Source organism: Lepidochelys kempii, chromosome 11, assembly GCF_965140265.1.
Source record: "Lepidochelys kempii isolate rLepKem1 chromosome 11, rLepKem1.hap2, whole genome shotgun sequence".
Classification (NCBI taxonomy): Eukaryota; Metazoa; Chordata; order Testudines; family Cheloniidae; genus Lepidochelys; species Lepidochelys kempii.
The window spans coordinates 8,209,642-8,229,212 of record NC_133266.1 but is presented as its reverse complement, the minus strand read 5'-3'; the positions used below and the strand labels follow the sequence as shown (position 1 = coordinate 8,229,212).

The following is a 19,571-nucleotide window of genomic DNA, read 5'->3' as shown; positions in this document are numbered from 1 at the left end:
TCTAATTTCTGCTTTAATCCTTTAGCTCTGTCATTTTTAAAAAACTGTTTTCACATGCCTTAAAATAGCAAAGTGCATATCACACATTTCTCTTCTACAGTGAGTGCAAAGAAAAAAAAGAGCATCTCCATAGAACTCAGTTGTGGCTCTCCTGCAAATGCTGGGAAAAGTTGAAAGGTAAAAGTACTGAATTTACATACACAACTTATTCCAAAAGTTTTTGGCTGGATGCTGCCATCTCATGGCCTGATCCTGAAGAGTCTGGAGCACCCTCAATTGCCACTGAAGTCAAGGGGGACTCAGGATATTCAGCACTTTTCAGGAGGTTCAGAACTTGGCAAGTTCAGGGTATTTTTCTCAATTTCATGACGTTTTTAATAATCTATTTTTATGACCCCTGGATGTGTAACTTGTAACAAAGGTCAAACATAGCATAAATGAACGAGGTGCAGATATATGGCAAAAGTGTTTGGGCCCTAATTTTATTTAGGATTTATTTTAGTATGTTTAAAAAAATCCCCCTCCATCTAGTTTCATTAACTAGATGTGTCACTTCTTAAAATAGTCACAAAACTTCTGCCTGTATTTGTCAGCCTAGCCCACAGAGCTATTTGATATTTCCATATAAATTAACTACGGAGTTATTTAACTTAATGGTTAATCTTTAGCTTTGCTTATTACTGAAGTCAAACTTTTAATGATACTGGTAGCAGTGTTATCTTAATACTGGTTTGAGCAGGGTAATAACCATGGAATTATTTCAGACTGCTGTGAAGGCAGCTGGGATGTACATTAATTCCTACATCTGGAAAAGGAACACTTGTAACTACACCATCAGAGTACAGTAGTACCTCAGAGTTGCAAACACCTCAGGAATGGAAGTTATTTGTAACTCTGAACAAAACGTTATGGCTGTTCTTTCAGAAGTTTACAACTGAATAATGATTTAATACAGTTTCAAACTTTACTATGCAGAAGACAAATGCTGCTTTCCCTTTATTTTTTTAGTAGTTTGTTTAACACAGTACTGCACTTGCTTTTTTTTTTTTTTGGTCTGCTGGTGCCTGATTATGTACTTTCGGTTCCAAATGAGGCATGTGGTTGAAAGGTCCGTTCATAACCCTGAGGTTCTACTGTACTAAGCCTGCATTACTTTTCTACACTCTAATTCATGATTTTCTACAAAGGGTTTTCTAGTCTCAATCACGGACTTATTTTCACACATTATAAACATCAAACAAGGAATCTACCTCTTGATACACAGACACAGGCATGTTTCCAACCACTGATTAGATGGTGGAGGTTCCAGGGGCCTCTAGGATTGCCCAGACTCACAAAACAGTCTCAAGTTCTTCAGTAGAAATGTATATATATGCTATCTTTTGCGTTGGTGTGAAGTGACAGATTACGGTGCAGGCTCTGACTGAACCCAGCTCCCTAACACTTGGGCTCAGTGACATATCAGAGTTAAGCATAGGCAGAGCACAATAATCTTAAATCAGATGCATGTTTTTATGTCAGCCCGAGTGAGCTGTATGGACCATATTGACTTTTATCTTCTCTAGGATTGACTGGGGGGAAGGGGGATGTAGCCGCAAAAGGCAGCTGTAGAGCACCCCTAGATGCCAGCAGAGACTGTTCATTCGCTGGCTGACTTACTTCTAAATCTTTAAAAACAAATGTGATTTGATACTGGAAGGGAGGTTTTGAAATTCAAAGAGATGTGTCACAGTCACTTACAGACAGGAGCTCTCCTCTGCGGGGGCATCCGAGTGCCTTTTTGCCATGAATGTTTGTATTCCTCGCCTGCTGCCATAGCAAGCTGCAAACAGCTTGAACTGAGCCCTCAGTAAGCAATATTTGCTTTCAGCACTGCATTACTGTCCCTGGAGCAGCTTTCATTTCAGTGCGTTAGTAACAGTTACTGTAGTTAATGGCTGCAGTAATGTTTTCCAGAAACCTTGAATAGTGTCACCCTTCCCTTGCTTGTTACCTAGTAAGATTTTCAATGAAAATGTTTATTTCTCAAAGGAGGGGAAAAGTTAGCCGACTTGAACAAAACACTCCATAACCCCGTTACAGCTGCTCACCCTATCTATATATGAGTTTGGCAAGGATTCAGGAACTGTCATTAGTTTAACTCTGGCCCAAGTTAGTAATGACCAAAAGTCATTACCATCTGGTGGCACGGCAGTGGTCTGTGTGAAATAATCAGTGGATTAGCTCCAGTTAGTAGCTATCACCACCATTAGCATCTTTGTTGGCAAGTTGAGTGAAGGGACTCATTTCTCCACTAGAGCTGCTCCTTAAGCACAGGGAGCAGGCCAGCATGGGAGAGGCTTGCATTGCTGCCATCTGTCCTGTATCTCTTCACTGGCTAAACATACTGTTTTCCAAGGCTTGAAACATTTCATAAGCAGCACACTCACTTTACAAAGTGAAAGGGTATAACCAGACTATTTGTATTAACCTCTTCTGGGACTGCAAATGTATTGTTATAGCTTGAAAAGTGAGACTATTTTAAAGTCTCGTATATTTATAGAATTAAGATACAAGAACAAATCTGTCCTTATTGATTTAACAACTTTTTGTAAGACGCAGTAAATCTACATTAGGTCAGAATATTCTGATTCTTTGTTTACCGTTGGCTTCTCCTGAGCAACAGAAGAAACTGTGTTTATCAATATCGAGGGCAGGGCAGTTAGCTGCAAAATAGACATTTTATTGTGAATGATAAGAGACAAAAGTAAATGTACTTTTTCTCATTCAATAAAGTTATGTTAAGTCAACCTGTTTCATAGTTTTGTTTCAGAAGCAGGTTTGAAAAATATAGTTGAGTTAGAGGACGTGGAAGCTTTGTAGCTTTTGCTAGAGCTCTCACTTCCTTCTGATTTAACTCACTCTTTCCTTTAGTTATAGGGCTAGAAGACAATTTTGACCTGCTCAGCTCTCACTTTTTTCCAGTAAGGGGTAAGAAGTAGTGCCTTCTTGGGAGTCATGTTCTTAAATGGATGTAGCTGTGAAAGGGGGAGAGAGAGCGCACAAAAAATAATCCCATTTATTTTGACATTTTCCTGAATTTAATTAGCAATAATTGGCCTGTTTGTTTTCCTACAAATAGGTCTTCAATTCCCTCAAATCCTCCCCACCCCCCCCCCCCCTTTTTTTTTTTTGACATCTCCAAGTCTTTACCTTGGGCTAATGAACTAGCAATTAAAAAAGTTATATTATAAACCTCCAACTAGTTATATACATTTAGGGACTGTGATGGGGTGTCTAGCCCACACAAGACTGGAAGGGGTTAAGATGGCCAGGTGGGCCAATCAGTTCCACAGGCTGCACCTGGAGCAGGAGCCAGGGAGCAGGAAATTGATTGGGAGCAGACTCACAAGGACAGAAACAGGAGGGGCTTGTATAAAGCCCAGGAGCTAGCAACAGAAAGGGGCAGCAGGGAAGTAGGCTGCAGTCTCTCCCTGGGAAGAGGGAGTTGGGAGGCGGGGGAAGCCAGGAAGGTGGGAAAGCAGCAAAGCAGGTCCCTGCAGGCCTTGGCTGCTGACAGAAGGACCCCTGAGCTGGAACCTGGAGCAGAGGCAGGCCCAGGTTCCCCAACCAGCCACTGGGGATGTGGCATCGACAGGCTGAAGACAATGGACTTTCTGATACGTTCTGGAAAGACTTTGGGTACCCCCCCACCCCCGGGAGGAGTGACCTGGCTGGAGGGATGAGTCACGAAGAGGAGGGGTCCGCAGGGCGAGAGGATGCCAGGAGGGACACTGCCTAGCCAGAGTTAATCCCCAGCACAACCAGCAGGAAGCACCACCAGTGGTGAGTTCACCCGGTGACAGAGGTTTCAAAGGTGTTCAAGCTCCCATTTACACACTTAATAACCAGCTTTTCAAACGTGTTCAGCAACCAATAGCCCCCATTACAAAATCTGGAACTTAATACTGTGAGTTATCCACATGTTTTAATGTATCTTAAATTGCATTTTAGTTTTAGTCACAAATGGTCACAGACAAGTCTGTGATGGGGGTCAGAGTCTTAACCTATTTAGCCAAGTATGGGTTAAAAGTCTTTCCATGAACAGAGTATCTTCAGCAACACTATCTCAAGCAAGGGGCTGCCAGCAAACCTTAACATTTGCGGAGAAAAATGTGGCTTGTATTGGCTCGGGCTAAAGCTTTATTACAGATGACACAAGAACTGTAACAAGGATAGAGTGTTTGATAGTCACACCGTTTACCTTTTGCTTTGGTTTCATTGGAGCAGTCTTTCCTACACTGACTCTTGGCTAGCCTGCCCTGCTAAAGTCACTTTCGCTGCCTTACAATTCTGTGGAAGTGACGTTCAAAGGAAAGATGACTCTGGGAGACCATTGTGAACAGATGTGGTATATTTAAGAGAAAACTACAATAAAAACAATTCACGATTGATTCTGAGTGGACTACAAATCACAGTTCTTGTTCCCATGTACAGACTCAATACAAAGCTCAGTGCAGTGCCTCTAATACAGTTTATACATTGGCTATCGTCGTGAAGCAGGAGGGTGAACTTTATAAAAAACCAAACAAATAAATTAAACGCTGAGCTATTGTCAAGCTTTACATATAAAACGTAAAAATACAGTAGCTAGTGTGATTTTTAACAAAACTGTCTAGCTAAAAAACATTCTTACATACTTTGAAATAAGTTTGTCCAGTTAAGGATAATTAGTAGTGTGTGTAGGAGGAAACGAGAGAAGCAAAGTGCTTAGCCAGAAAGTAAAATGGCTGGGAATGTCACAGAAGATTCCTACCTTCCTCCCGCATTGTACAATGCCCGCTCCCTACCACAAACCGCACCCTCCATGGTGCTTCAGCACTTAAGCTGAAGACGAATATCCTGATGCCTAGTGTCAGATGCTAATGCTGAGTGCTCCAGATCACAGGTCTCAAATGCAGACTCTTCAAACTGCCTGGATTTCACTGTCTAACCATAAAAACCTAGTGTGCTTATAAAAGTCATTTAATTTTAACACATTTGAGTAGGGGGGCCTTCAATTATTTCTAGAGTCCTAAGAAAGATTCAGGTAGAATAATGACTTCTCTGGGCCAGAAAACAACTCCCAGAGCTTAGCAGACCATAATGTATCTCCCAGCTTTTCACATCTTCAAATGGCTGCTCTGTTATAGACATTTTTAAACATGCCTCTGATGAGTCGTCTTGTGAAACCCATGCTCTTTGCTACTCTGGGTTATACTTGCATCATTAACTACAAAGATTTTTTAAATAAAAATTTACTGTTGTCCAGCTATTTGTGAAAAGCCTTGGGTGTGACAGAGCGTACTGCTAACAGAGTTTGCTGCTAATCCAGGAAGTTCTGATAAGACATCTCGAGTGACAAGGTGTTGGGCTGACAGTTGAGCTTTAAATGTTAGTCAAGAGAGACAGCTGCTAGGTGAATGCCCTAATCTCCCACAGGTTTGGATTCTAGCATCACACGTTTACTACTTGACAATATAGCCCCATGCTACTTCTGAAGGGGAAGGATGATTACGTAGTACAGCATCTCCTGCAAGAGGCAGGAATGTGCTGAAGACAAAAAGTGAGGTGTGGGGTAGGGGAGAGATTGGAAGGAGAACAAGACTGAAAAGAAGAGGTTTGGATAATAACCCAGTTCAAATTTGGATTTCTTTCCACAGAGTCTCTTTCCTGGAGCAGCAAGTTTTTCCCTTCAAAGTTATTTGTTCAGAAAACAGTCCAAAATAAAGTCCTACTGTGCTACATAGACTAATGCTCAAATTTGAAGAAATTCAAACTTACGGATGTAACTGGCTAATGTGTAAGTACACCTCTACCCCGATACAACGCTGTCCTCAGGAGCCAAAAAATCTTACCGCGTTATATCGAACTTGCTTTGATCCACTGGAGAGCGCAGCTGCCCCCCCACCCCCGAGAGCTGCTTTTCCAAGTTATATCCGAATTTGTGTTATATCGGGGTAGAGGTGTACTGCTTTATACTGCCGGTCTTACTTATTAGCAGAGCCATATTCCTTTAGTTAAAGTGGTAAAGAGGCCCGTGGTTTTGGTCTCCAAGATCCTGCACTCTAATTCTGATGCCACATGTATATGGCATAACTGAACATATGATGTAAGTAGCTATGGCATTTATTACATAAGCATTTCAATGGAAATTATTACTCGAGGAGTTTAGACTCTCCAACCTGCTGCTGTGAGGCTCCTCAGATGAGATCGGTGCTAGAGCCATCACTTCCTTGAGGTTAATAAGGTAAATTAGTTTCTATTTACATTTCCATGATCAAGGTGGTCACATGGCCCAGGCACCCTTCTGCAATGTGTTTACAATAGTCACATTTTAATTCCAGACATAAGAAAGTATTTTACTGAAATCCGTTTGATATCTAGAAACTAAACACCAACACACTAAAAGAGGAAGAAGCAAAATGCAACATTTAATTACTATAAACTGGAATAAGCATCAGTAAAAAGTGGGGTGATGTTTTCGTAATTCAAATGGAGATTAAATCCTTCGTTCTGGGAGTTGGGTTTTTCCCTATTTGAACACCACACAGTGAGTGGCACATGTTGCCTACTTCTCACGCTTTTCTAATTTTAAAAGGGCTGTTTTGCTGTACTTTGTAACTGTTCAACAATGTCATCAAATGTCCCAACAACAAATTCAAAACCTGGACGGCAGAATTTTATAGATGAAGCACTAAAGTTAAAATAACTAAATGCCAATGGGCAACATTTTACAGGCTAGCTGGGCCTTCTATACAACCAGTAGAAAACAGGAAATGGTAAGAAATGCCCCCTTCTGAGTGGACGAAAGGCAGTAATTGATACTCTATAGGTGTCACGGTTCCTGTATTTTTCTTTGTTTTGGTAAATATGGGTCCTCTGTAATGTTACAATATGATTCAACAGCCAATCAAGGCTACTGCACTTCTATCTGCCATTTTGTAAATAACATTTTAGTGAAACAAAACTATAAGCATCAGATCATCATTGGAACAGAACAGGATTTACAGATCACAATTTTCCAAGTGACTAGCAATTGTGTGTGCCCAACTTGACATTTAAAAGGCCCTCATTTTCAGCAAGTGGGGAGCACTCACCCTCTGAAAATCAGTGGTAAAATCCTTGTCCCCCTTTAAGTCATTAGGAGTTTTGCCATTGACTTTGAGGGGGCCAAGATTTCATCCCAAATATCTGAAGCTGAGCACCAAAAATCCAGGCATCTAAAATCACTAGTTACTTTGGAAAAATCCTGGCCATAGTTCTAAGGGATTAAAAAGATCACACTAATTAATTCAGCATTAAACTGTTTAGATATTAGGGGCACAATATTTTCACCACCATGTATAATTTATTGGACACAGATGGTCACTGGGAAGAGGAGGGGGAGGGATTGCACATACTATGCACTATGCTTAATTATTTTATTTTGTTAAGAGGCTACTGTGGCTAGTGCACAGTTCACTCCAACCTGCTGTATCAACCAACAAACTTGATTTACATTAAAATTCTACTGTCATCTGTCCGTTCACAAAACCAACAAATCTCTCTGGCAGGTGATGCTGCTGAGCAAACAGGTTAACAGGAAGTGCCAAGTTTCTCCATCACAGTAATGGCTTTGTTCCTGCACCTGTAGCTTCCCATTGCTGCAGCAACCTTTCTGGGCAAATGTACTAACCCAGGCTAAGATATGAACCAGGAAGCCATATCTCTCCAAACCTGCCACAAAGCTTGGACTTGAAGAGTAAACAATCCAGAGCTCTACTACATTGGATACAGTTGAATGGGGAGCGAGCAGAACCACCACATCAGGCCTACGGCAGAAGTTCAGCTTTGAGGATGAGAAGTGCGGGAGTCAGTGAGGACTTGGGCTGCTCAATTCCTCTCACAATCAGTGCGCGGAGAGCGTGGGAAAACCTGTAGTACCAGCCACAAATCACTAGCACTGGTTCCTGTAGCAGTACCCGGGAACCACTGTCCACACATAGTTACAGGCTGGTCTTCCAAGCCCCACTGCTAGTTACATTTTCTATTCTTCCCTATGTAAGGCCCTTTTTTTTTTTTGGGGGGGGGGGGGGGGGGGGAGAGGGGGAGAGAGGGAAGAAGAGACTGAGGAGTGACAGTGGGCCATGTACAATGAACAAGATCACTCTCAATAAGCATCTTGCAGACAAAAGTACGACAGCAGCCCCTGACAGAATCAGCCACATTCAGCAGCAGCAAACTCTGTTATGTTGAGGGAAAAATCAACCCCAAACTAACCCATTCTCATCCACCACCACAGTGCTTTAGTCCAGTTTTTATTTTCCACATTTAGAAACGTGCAGATTTTAAGCGAGCAGGAGTGAAATTGGGCAAAAGTTTAAGAATTTTCTTTAAAAGTGTTTCCACCAACATGAGCTATCTGCATGTAAATATTTATAAAATACAGCACTATGCAGAGACTCGCCTCTGGCCCCAGTCAGAAACAGAAACTACCCTCCTTGCTATTTCAACCATGCATTCCTGTTCGGACAGGGTCACGATAAAGGACATCAAATTATTGTCCAATTGGGCTCCCATTTTTCTCCTTCCTTTGACCCTCTGTTAAAAGTTTTCTATAGCACTCCTCACCATAGTATCTAAATGCTCATCTGCGTGGTTTCTCCTGGGGACCCTATTGCCTGCAGCCCTAATGGGCTCTTCAAGCTAACTTACTGTCCATATCCTAATCCTCCTTAGTATGTGGTAGCAAACACTTTCACCATTAGTACAGGAAGGTCAGCACTTTGCAGTGTGTAGTCTGGTCACCACTCTTGCACAAATGGGTGAACTGCCATTAGGAGACATTTGACCCTTGATCCTCTTTCTGTCCCCAGCTGACCTCTTTCCACTCTCACTCCCACCCACACCCGATATTGAAGTTTGGAACTGAATACAGGCAGGATATTAACTGTTCTGTTTGTACGCTTGTGCCACTAACCAGCTAGTTGAGTGTTCCTAAATAACAGCAGCTGGAAACACCCACAGATCCAAGATCAACAGTGAAAACTCCCTCCTAGCCCTAAAATATATAACAGAGACCAGCCTTTGGAGAGTCCCTGTGTTCATGCCCTTCATCCTTAGGTCTTGCTTCAGCACCCAACTAGGATGCATATCTATTGCTTAAAATACATCTAAACATGTTTGTTAAGTCTTCTAGGAAATTAAGATGTCTGGGGAAAAATAAGGGACCTCCCTACCTTTCTCTTGGAATGCTAAGCTGTTTGGCAGAAGAATTTTTCCTTTCTCTGGCTACGAAGAGCAGCTTAAATCCAGTTACTGAGGTAAATGGGCACCCATGGGCTGGATTTTCAGTTCTTTCCAGGTGCTGTAAAGAGAAGGTACAAAGACTACAAAGAGGGTTAAGGCCAAGAAGGCTTGTCCATGTTGGTACAAAGGAAAACAGAGAAGGGACATTCACACAGAAAAGAATGGCCTTGACTGTATAAAATTACCATGATCACTATTAGTCAACGTTTATATTCATAACCAGCAGGTGGCCCTAGAAGTTCTTCTAATTTCTCCAAGAGTCAAGTTATGAAGCTCTGGGCCACAACTTTTCACAAAGCTAGTGGACTGATATCAGAGTGAACACTTTCCATTTATGAAGCAGTAAAAGGTAAAGGGACTAAGTCGAATGCGGATGGAACATTCCTAGATTTCGTTATTCATGCCCAGAACTAGTTCCAGTGCGTGTTTCATCTCTCCTGAGAGAGAAGCTCATGCATCCTTGGAGCTTTATGTCCTAGTTTATACTATAGTTCTAGCTGAACTGCAATAAAGGTGAAAGTTTCCCTCCAGATTCTCAGCAAAGCAGCTGGTTGTTTGTGGCCACATCCAGCAAGAGCTTAATCCCAGGTAGGTCCTTCCAAAGGGCTCCCTGAAGATGCTAGAAGATTTGAGTTTTCAGCAGATTGGAAGCACCTCCTCTCAGAGTTCAGTGGTGAGTAAACATTTCGGCCTTATTGCAGGATCCTCCGCGACGGGGCTAAAAAGAGGAAAGCAAAGCAAAGACCCTGTAAATACACTCTTCCACAGAACAATCTGCTGGGAGGAGTGCAGGATGCTACTACTGGGGCAAATACCATGAGTTTAGCTGTGGCCCAACAACTCTATGGAAAGCTGGTACTGACTGGGCGGTAAGAGCTCACAGCTGCTGAGGAGAAAAGGTTACAGTCTGCCGTCTGTCGCTAGCCTACATTCTTGGCTGCTCAAGAGGAAGGTTCAGAAGAACAATTAGCACTAAGATGTCTGGGCACACCTGGACTTCCAAGACCAACACACATTAGCATGGTTTAAATCTGCTCCAAATCTGACTGCAGGGAAGGGCGCAGGATTTTAATGCTAATTTAACCCACACTATTTTTTCATCTACAGAGAGTCAAGTGCATGTGAAAGGAGACAGGCTAACAGTTGTACTGCACCTGTGCTGGTGAAGTAGCAGCAGTACAAGCTTTCTCCACACTACCTCAGCAGTGCATTTCACCGGGGATCTGGAGGGATCCCTAGGGATGAAGGGCAGTTCAGTCTCCAAAGCGTCTCCTCTGAGATTCCAACAAACTTCAATAAGGGCCTATGTTTGGGGTGTAGATACCTGCCCATTAAGAGCATGTACATGAATGAGCTGTATTTATTTCTGAGAGCAGGCAATGTTGCACATTGTTCTCTTTCAAGGAGAAGTGAACAATGAACGTTAGCAGCTTCCGTGGTAATGCAGCAAACGTCTAAGATCCAGATTTGTGTTGGCTGTTTTCAGTGGTTGCGTTCCCTTTGTGTTGTAACTGGGAGAAGGAACAGAGCTTCCTATTTTCTCTAAAAGGGACCAGCTGCAGAAGGACAAGCTGGAGTGGATTTTGCCTTGTGCGTCAGCAACAGCACTGCCAGCTGAGACCTGGTTGCAGCATCTTTACTGGTAGCGCAGTACAAAACAGAAGAAAAACCCACTGAGCTGAAACTCAGAGTGGGGACTCCCATGCGGAGAGTCACAGAAAGCCCTGTTACTCCAAGTACCCAACTGGCATGGGATCCATGCGGGGGGAATGGCTACCAATGGCTCCTGTTGTCTGCCTTCCAGCTAGTAGCCCCCTCCCTGACATCAGAGGAGTTAACCATGTCAAGGAGAGAAACATGAACACTGAATGCTCATTGGTTTTGGTGTTGGAGGTTTGGTGGCCTTGTTTGCATAGCGATACTGAAATCCTTGACCTCAGAAACTGAAATCTGACCCACCTGTTGAGGCCGATTATGAGGTTTTCTTTCTCTCCGGGATTTTTGCCTACAATGATGTTTCCATTTGGGGAGTGTGACTAGAACCCTCTTTTTAAATGAATGGCCTGATAGAGGCAAGGAGTTTCTGCTGAGTACCTGTAACAGTGCTGCTCCCTGTAATAACTGCCATCTGTACTTGACAGACATTTTATGTACAGTTCCTCTTTTGGGTCTGTTAGTGGTTGCCTGATTTTTATATTTTGGGCAATAATAACTATAGCTATTACATCACCTAAAGGTGTCAGAAGAATAAAGTAACTCCAAATTCGCTTGGACACTTTTCACTCTTATCATGAATCCATAACTCAGGTACAGATGTGGTTATTTCTCTGCGTCAACCCCTCTCCCACCCTTATCCCTGAGCCAATGAATGTGTAATAGCATTCTGACAGTGAATGCAAATGCTTCTGATTTGGATGTTCCTCTGAGTGCTGTTAAAACCTCAAAGACCCCCTCAAGCAATTAGCATATTTCAATAATAATACACAATACTTAGCCCTTGTATTGAGTTTTACATCTCTAGATCTCAAAGTGCTTAGAGGTAAAGTTTGATTCTTAAATGCCACAAACTGTTAATTTGGAGATCAAAGAGATGTAGATTCAAAATCATTTAAAGAAGAAATCTTTTTGCATTCTGAAACCGATTAATCTACATCACTCCTAGGATATCAGACACAGGTTCATGTGCACCTGAATCGCAAGGAAGAGATGTTTGTAAATCTCAGAACAAACGGACATAACACAGAGACTGCACCCGTCTGTGTATGGGTGCAGGGGTAAATCCTCCCAGAACAGCTGGCAGAATTGGGGCCCAGTTTAGTTCTTCCTTTAACCTGGGCATGGACATGTCCAACACTGTATCTGTTAGATTCTTTCATGTGGAAGGGATCTCTGATCAGTGCTCTAGGCAAACTTTTTTGTGCATTAATTTGGTCCTTTTCCTCCATGGAGGGGAAAAAAAACATGTTATGTTGTTAATTTGGAATCAAAGGAGTATTCTTTGGCTTAAAGAAATAAATACATTTCCTGATTTTCGGTGTTACCTATGATCAGAGGAAAACGTTCACTTCATTACAAAATAGTTTCAAGGGTGGGGGGGCAGATATTATCAGGAGCAGAATGGCAAAATAGGAATTCTTTTTTTAAAGATCAAAAGCGGGGTCTTTTACAACTGCGATGATGTTCAGCAGATTTGATTGGCTTGCAAAGTGAACTGGAGAAAAAAAAATGAAGGAAAGGGCTGGAGATTGTATAAACTCAGTTGAAGAATTTCTGGAAACAGTTCTGACCAAATATCTAATTATGAGCCCTATATTTATTCTAATTTCCAACATGCTTTTAAATCTTAAATGAACCAAACTATACCATAGAATCTCTATGAACAGTAATTCAATGCTCGAATAATAAAAATATAGCAGTAGAGATATGACCAGGATGGTGATAATGACTGTGAAATGCTCAGGGAGATTAGAGAGACTATTAAAATAAAAAACTCAATAATAATGGGGGATTCAACTATCCCCATATTGACGGGGTACACGTCGCCTCAGGATGGGATGCAGAGATAAAGTTTCTTGACATCTTAAATGACTTCTTCTTGGAGCAGCTAGTCCTGGAACCCACAAGAGAAGAGGCAATTCCTGATTTACTCCTAAGTGGAGCACAGGATCAGGTCCAAGACGTGAATATAGCTGGACCGCTTAATAATAGTGACCATAATATGATTAAATTTAACATCCCTGTGGCGGGGAAAACATCACAGCGGCCCAACACTGTAGCATTTAATTTCAGAAAGGGGGACTACACAAAAATGAGGAGGTTAGTTAAACAGAAATTAAAAGGTACAGTGCCAAAAGTGAAATCACTGCAAACTGCATGGAAACTTTTTAAAGACACCATAATAGAGGCTCAACTTGAATGTAAAAAGAAAAGGAGTACTTGTGGCACCTTAGAGACTAACCAATTTAGTTAGTCTCTAAGGTGCCACAAGTACTCCTTTTCTTTTTGCGAATACACACTAACGGCTGTTACTCTGAAATCTGCAACTTGAATGTATATCCCAAATTAAAAAACATAGTAAGAGAACAAAAAAAAAGCCACAATGGCTAAACAACAAAGTAAAAGAAACAATGAGAGTCAAAAAGGCATCCTTTAAAAAGTGGAAGTTAAAATCTAGTGAGGAAAATAGAAAGGAGCATAAACTCTGGCAAATGAAATGTAAAAATATAATTAGGAAGGCCAAAAAAGAATTTGAGGAACAGCTAGCCAAAGACTCAAAAAGTAATAGCAAAAAAAATTTAAGTACATCAGAAGCAGGAAGCTTGCTGAACAACCAGTGGGGCCACTGGAGGATTGAGATGCTAAAGGAGCACTCAAGGACGATAAGGCCATTGCGGAGAAACTAAATGAATTCTTTGCATCGGTCTTCATGGCTGAGGATGTGAGGGAGATTCCGAAACCTGAGCCATTCTTTTTAGGTGACAAATCTGAGGAACTGCCCAGACTGAGGTGTCATTAAAGGAGGTTTTGTAACAAATTGATAAATTAAACAGCAATAAGTCACCAGGACCAGATGGTATTCACCCAAGAGTTCTGAAGGAACTCAAATATGAAATCGCAGGACTACTAATTGTAGTCTGTTACCTATCATTTAAATCAGCTTCTGTACTAAATGACTGGAGGATAGATAATGTGATGCCAATTTTTAAAAAGAGCTCCAGAGGTGACCCTGGCAATTACGTGCCGGTAAGCCTGACTCCAGAAGCAGGCAAATTGGTTGAAACGATAGTAAAACAAAACTGTCAGACACATAGAACATAATTTGTTGGGGAATAGTCAACGTGGCTTTTGTAAAGGAAAATCATGCCTCACCAATCTACTAGAATTCTTTGAGGGGGTCAACAAGCATGTTGACAAGGGGGATCCAGTGGACATAGTGTATTTTGATTTTCAGAAAGCCTTTGACAAGGTCCCTCACCAAGGCTCTTAAGCAAAGTAAGCAATCATGGGATAAAAGGGAAGGTTCCCTCATGGATTGATAACTGGTTAAAAGACAGGGTAGAAATAAATGGTCAGTTTTCAGAATGGAGAGAGGTAAATAGTGGTGTCTCCCAGGGGTCTGTACTGGGCCCAGTCCTATTTAACATATTCATAAATGATCTGGAAAAAGGGGTAAACAGTGAGGTGGCAAAATTTGCAGATGATACAAAACTACTCAAGACAGTTAAGTCCTAGGCAGACTGCGAAGGGCTACAGAAGGATCTCTCAAAACTGGGGTGACTGAGCAACAAAATGGGAGGTGAAATTCAATGTTGATAAATGAAAAGTAATGCACATTGGAAAACATAATCCCAACTATACACATAAAATGATGGGGCCTAAATTAGCTGTCACCACGCAAGAAAGAGACCTTGGAGTCATGGTGGACAGTTCTCTGAAAACATCCACTCAATGTGCAGCAGCCGTGAAAAAAGCGAACAGAATGGGAATCATTAAGAAAGGGATAGATAATAAGACAGAAAATATCATATTGCCTCTATTTAAATCCATGGTATGCCCACATCTTGAATACTGGTGCAGATGTGGTTGCTCCATCTCAGAAAAGATATATTGGAATTGGAAAAGGTTCAGCAAAGAGCAACAAAAATGATTAGGGGTATGGAACGGCTGCCTTATGAGGAGAGATTAATAAGACTGGAACTTTTCAGCTTGGAAAAGAGATGCCTAAGGGGGGTATGATTGAGATCTATAAAATCATGACTGGTGTGGAGAAAGTAAATAAGGAAGTGTTATTTACTCCTCCTCATAACACAAGAAGTAGGGGCACCAAATGAAATTAATAGGCAGCAGGTTTAAAACAAACAAAAGGAAGTATTTTTTCACAGAATGCACACTCAACCTGTGGAACTCCTTGCCCAGAGGATGGTGTGAAGGCCAAGACTATAACAGGGTTCAAAAAAGAACTAGATGCATTCGTGGAGGACAGGTCCATCAATGGCTATTAGCCAGGATGGGCAGGGATGGTGTCCCTAGCCTCTGTTTGCCAGAAGCTGGGAATGGGCAACAGGGGATAGATCACTTGATGATTACTTGTTCTGTTCATTCCCTCTGGGGCACCTGGCACTGGCCACTGTCAGAACACAGGATACTGAGCTAGATGGATCTTTGATCTGACCCAGTATGGCTGTTCTTACGCTTATTTGATATTTCATCTCTCTTTTCCAATGTGGGATCAGTTTCAAAGGTTGCACCTGTAAATGATGATGTGCCTGTTCTTGATGTCTTTGAGGTTTTTAAACATGCTGGATATGTTGTTTTATATTGCTCCAGTGGGGTGTGGAAGTTCTTTTCCTTTTCTTTTTCATTCACAGCTGACTAAATTGCTTTGTTTTTGGCAGACTTTGTGGGGACAGATTTACCTCTGAAGTCTACAGCCGCATTTCTATTATTCATTGTGCTTCCTTTTCTTTATCTGTTAACATATTTTCTTATAAAAAGGTTTGTTTTTTATACAGTGCTTTTCGTCACTTGCTCTATCTACTGATATACAAACTATACACAGCAATTACTTAAACACTGCAAGTTGAAAAGAAGCCACTGTACCCCCACAGTACACAGAAGATTAGGAGAGGAAGCAAAACATACTATACCCAACTGCAGGAATGGACAGAACATAACCACTCAGGCTGGAATTGGAACAGGACACCATTCTCCCCAACCTCCACGCAATGCAGCCTCAGATAGCAGGGAAAGAGCCCTTACCTTGCAAGAATTTCAGCTGACTGCTGTGATGATGGAGATCCAGCTGGGAGTGACAATGCTTCAGTGCTGCCTTTCACTGCCTTTAGAGCTAAAACAACATCATTCCCCAAAGGCCCATTGGAAACCAGCCCACTCTGAATTAGGGAGAATGAAACAGGAAACTGGGGTCAAAAGCACTGCTGTGAGGGGACAAGTACATTTGTCAGTAGTGCCTAACTGGTTGGAAGTCACATCAGAGGAAACTAACATGTTCCTAGAGTTTGGGGGGGTGGGGGGAAGGGGTGTCAACCAAACGGAAATCATTAAAGAAACTTTATAGAAAATAACTCAAATAGAAGACTGTGAAAATGAAATTTATCTTCTTAAATAGAAATAATCCCATATCTGACAATGATTAGTCATGGCCAGTAACACAGAAGGAGTTTCAAATGTATATTGATGTTGTCACCCTACGTTTGTTTGATTCACTTCACTCAGACTGGACAGTGAAACTGCGCAAGTCAGTTTTGTTTTGTTTCTTGTCAGTTTCATTGCCTGGATCCCAACAGCACAATACTGTTGTATATGGCTTTCGAACAGGAAAGAGGAATGATTTTTAAAAAAAATAAAAATCTGTGCCAATGGATTTTTAGATTTAAAAAAATCCCATAAAAATAGCTACCTGTATAAAATTTAACACTAAACTATTTTTGAGAACATCCCATTAAATCTCCACTCTGAATTATAAATAAATAAAAAGAATGATTGAATAACTCACTGGCACGATCCACCTGGGTGTAATTGTGGGCGGCGAAGATACCTGCCAAAGGAAAATAAACATGCTGGAAAAGTTTCAGTGAAATGCAAAATGCTTTAGAAACATTATTTCCTCAAAACAATTTGACTCAAAAATTAATTTGTTTCTTGCCGCACTGTCACATTATTTATATCTTGTCAGCCTGCACCATTGCTAAGGGCCCGTCCAACACTATGGCTTTGAATCAAGCTGCTTGTAACAGTGACTGACTCTAAACATGATTTCAGAGTAACAGCCGTGTTAGTCTGTATTCCTCAAAAGAAAAGGAGGACTTGTGGCACCTTAGAGACTAACCAATTTATTTGAGCATGAGCTTTTGTGAGCTACAGCTCACTTCATCGGATGCAAGTGATGAATGCAATCCGATGAAGTGAGCTGTAGCTCATGAAAGCTCATGCTCAAATAAATTGGTTAGTCTCTAAGGTGCCACAAGTACTCCTTTTCTTTAAACATGATTTGTGTCTGCACACCACATGGCTAATAATTGGTTAGTACAGTGGTCAGCTGACTAGGTTTCAGCACATAGCTGCCTTCCAGTAACCAGTTTTTTGCAGTGTGGATCGGACCCTTTTCTGCAACTGGTTTGGCAGGTCCTCCTCCTCTCCAGCTCTCTGTGCAGTAAAGACACTCCAGAGCACACTGACATGGCTGCTGCTTTGGCTGCATGCCTTCCAAGTCCACTCTATCCCTGCTGAGTGCTTGGGACAGCTGTCCAGATTTTTCCAGAATGCACTGATAAGCAGTGCAGTATTCTTGGGGAGGCAGAAAATGCTACAAACTAAACTATGATACTTGTAACCAATTCAGGTGACCTCACTTCTGGTTCAGAGCCATAATGAGGAGAGCACCCAGATAGTGCCCCAACAGATCAGAGTGATAACCTAAGGCACACATGAATTATCAGACCAGCAACCATGCTACTAATACATATCAGACTCAAATCCAATGGACAGATGCCAAATGACAGATGTCTATACATTTTCCTTTATAAATAGTCAATAGTTAAATCAAATCTGTATGTATGAAGGAGGCTCCCTTTAAGCAACTGGATTTAAAACATAGTTACCCGAGGAATGGTTTCTGTAAAGTCAATTAGATTCTCTGTCAGTGATGTTAACAAAACATCAAGGTCATCTGGATGGCTCTGTAAAATAAATCAGTTATTAATTAAATCCCCATTCGTCACCAGATAGAGTATTTTAGTGGTTTCTTGATTTCTGAGCGCCCTCTTCAATTTACTGTTCCATTGCCAGGCCTGGTTTTTGTTCATCTTTTAAACAAAAATGATTATCATCAGATCTTTACTAACAAGCCCTTCTGTTCTCCTCTCCCCAGCCTAGGCTTTGTGCTAGTAGATTTTACACCTACACTGATGTGTAGGTGTAAATATCATCCACTGCACTTGTGCGTGTGGATGACACAATTGTTTAAGTGGAGTCTTTGGACTGAAGATCTAAACTTGGGAAAAGTGGATATAGCTGTGCACTGGAATCAGCAGCATACAATCAGTTACAGGTGCAGCAGCTAAGAAGTCTTCTCTTTTGGGGATCCAGAATCATACATGGAACCCCTTAGCAATGTTCCCTCTAATTTTTGACAAGCCGTGTTCACAGAAAATTTCTTCTCTGCAAATTGTTGTGCTTCTGTGCAAATTTTTGTACATGCGGTGTTTCGCCGTGTGCGCAGGGTTTAGGATCTGTGTGAACGCACACAGCTTACAGGGAACAGTGCCCCTTAACCTAGTGAAATATCCCAGGAGTCCCATGTTACTGTCATTTAATTGTCTGGAGATGGACACAGAGATGCTGACCATGTCACATGCACATAAAACATCTACTATTTATGCTCACTGGTGCCCCCATAGAGAACACACTATCTTTGAATCAGAATCAAAATCTAAGCAACACAATAAAAACTTCAGGATCAAACCCTGCCCTTGCTATTGACTTCAGTGGGAGCTACACCTGTGCAGTTAAGTGGCAGAATTTCATTCTTAGAATCTGTTCCCTGAGACACCAAAACTGCGGGATAAAGCAGATTCATCCACATGCCAGTTTAGAAAATGTTGAGCTCCAGGTTGCCATCCTGGAGTATTGGGGAAAGCAGAGTGTAGGACAGACAACACAAAGGGACATAACCCAGAGTGGGGTTTAAAATGGAGTCATATGATATTTGTTATTACAGCAGAAATCACGATTTGGTAAATGTGTGGCTATAGCAAGTATGCTGCTGTAAAGTTTATTATGTGCACAGAGCCATTCCTGTTGTATTAAACAGACAGTGGCAGTGTCTCAGTGTGAACTGAAGAGACTTGCACATGGACAAAGAGGTGGTGTGTACCTTTAAAACTGCAGTCTCTTCTGCTGGAGCCAGAATAGCTGGAATCAGTGATTCTTCAGGGCCAGAGATGGCATTATCCTCTTCTAATGCATTACTGAAAGAAGAAAACATTCTCATCACACTGCAGAGGCCGTGTGAAATAACCAGTGCTTCTTTCATGACAGCTGAGCCTAGAAACACAACAACAAATCAATATAGGGCAAGGAGGAGATTCAAGGGGGAGGAGGGATAGCTCAGTGGTTTGAGCATTGGCTTGCTAAACCCAGGGTTCTGAGTTCAATCCTTGAGGGGGCCATTTAGGGATCTGGGGGCAAAAATTGGGGATTGGTCCTGCTTTGAGCAGGGGGTTCGACTAGATGACCTCCTG

General features: G+C 41.7%; 2 protein-coding genes across 4 annotated transcripts in view; one reads left to right on the top strand and one right to left on the bottom strand.

Moving 5' to 3' along the window:
- LOC140895429 (uncharacterized) overlaps positions 1–4,439 on the top strand; it is an 82,128-nt gene extending 77,689 nt beyond the window's left edge. Inside the window, exon 8 of one of the 2 annotated variants that reach the window (XM_073305057.1) lies at positions 101–4,439. In XM_073305057.1, the coding sequence (XP_073161158.1) occupies positions 101–416 (316 nt within the window). In that variant the 3' untranslated portion in view covers positions 417–4,439. The remainder of the gene's footprint in view (positions 1–100) is intronic. The other variant, XM_073305058.1, reaches the window with a different exon arrangement.
- LOC140895430 (band 4.1-like protein 5) overlaps positions 1–19,571 on the bottom strand; it is a 59,365-nt gene that overhangs the window by 14,749 nt on the left and 25,045 nt on the right. For both annotated transcript variants that reach the window (XM_073305059.1, XM_073305061.1), the window contains 4 exons: positions 19,205–19,298; positions 17,931–18,008; positions 16,826–16,867; positions 16,069–16,202 (listed from right to left, as the gene is read on the bottom strand). In XM_073305059.1, the coding sequence (XP_073161160.1) occupies positions 16,069–16,202; positions 16,826–16,867; positions 17,931–18,008; positions 19,205–19,298 (348 nt within the window). The remainder of the gene's footprint in view (positions 1–16,068; positions 16,203–16,825; positions 16,868–17,930; positions 18,009–19,204; positions 19,299–19,571) is intronic.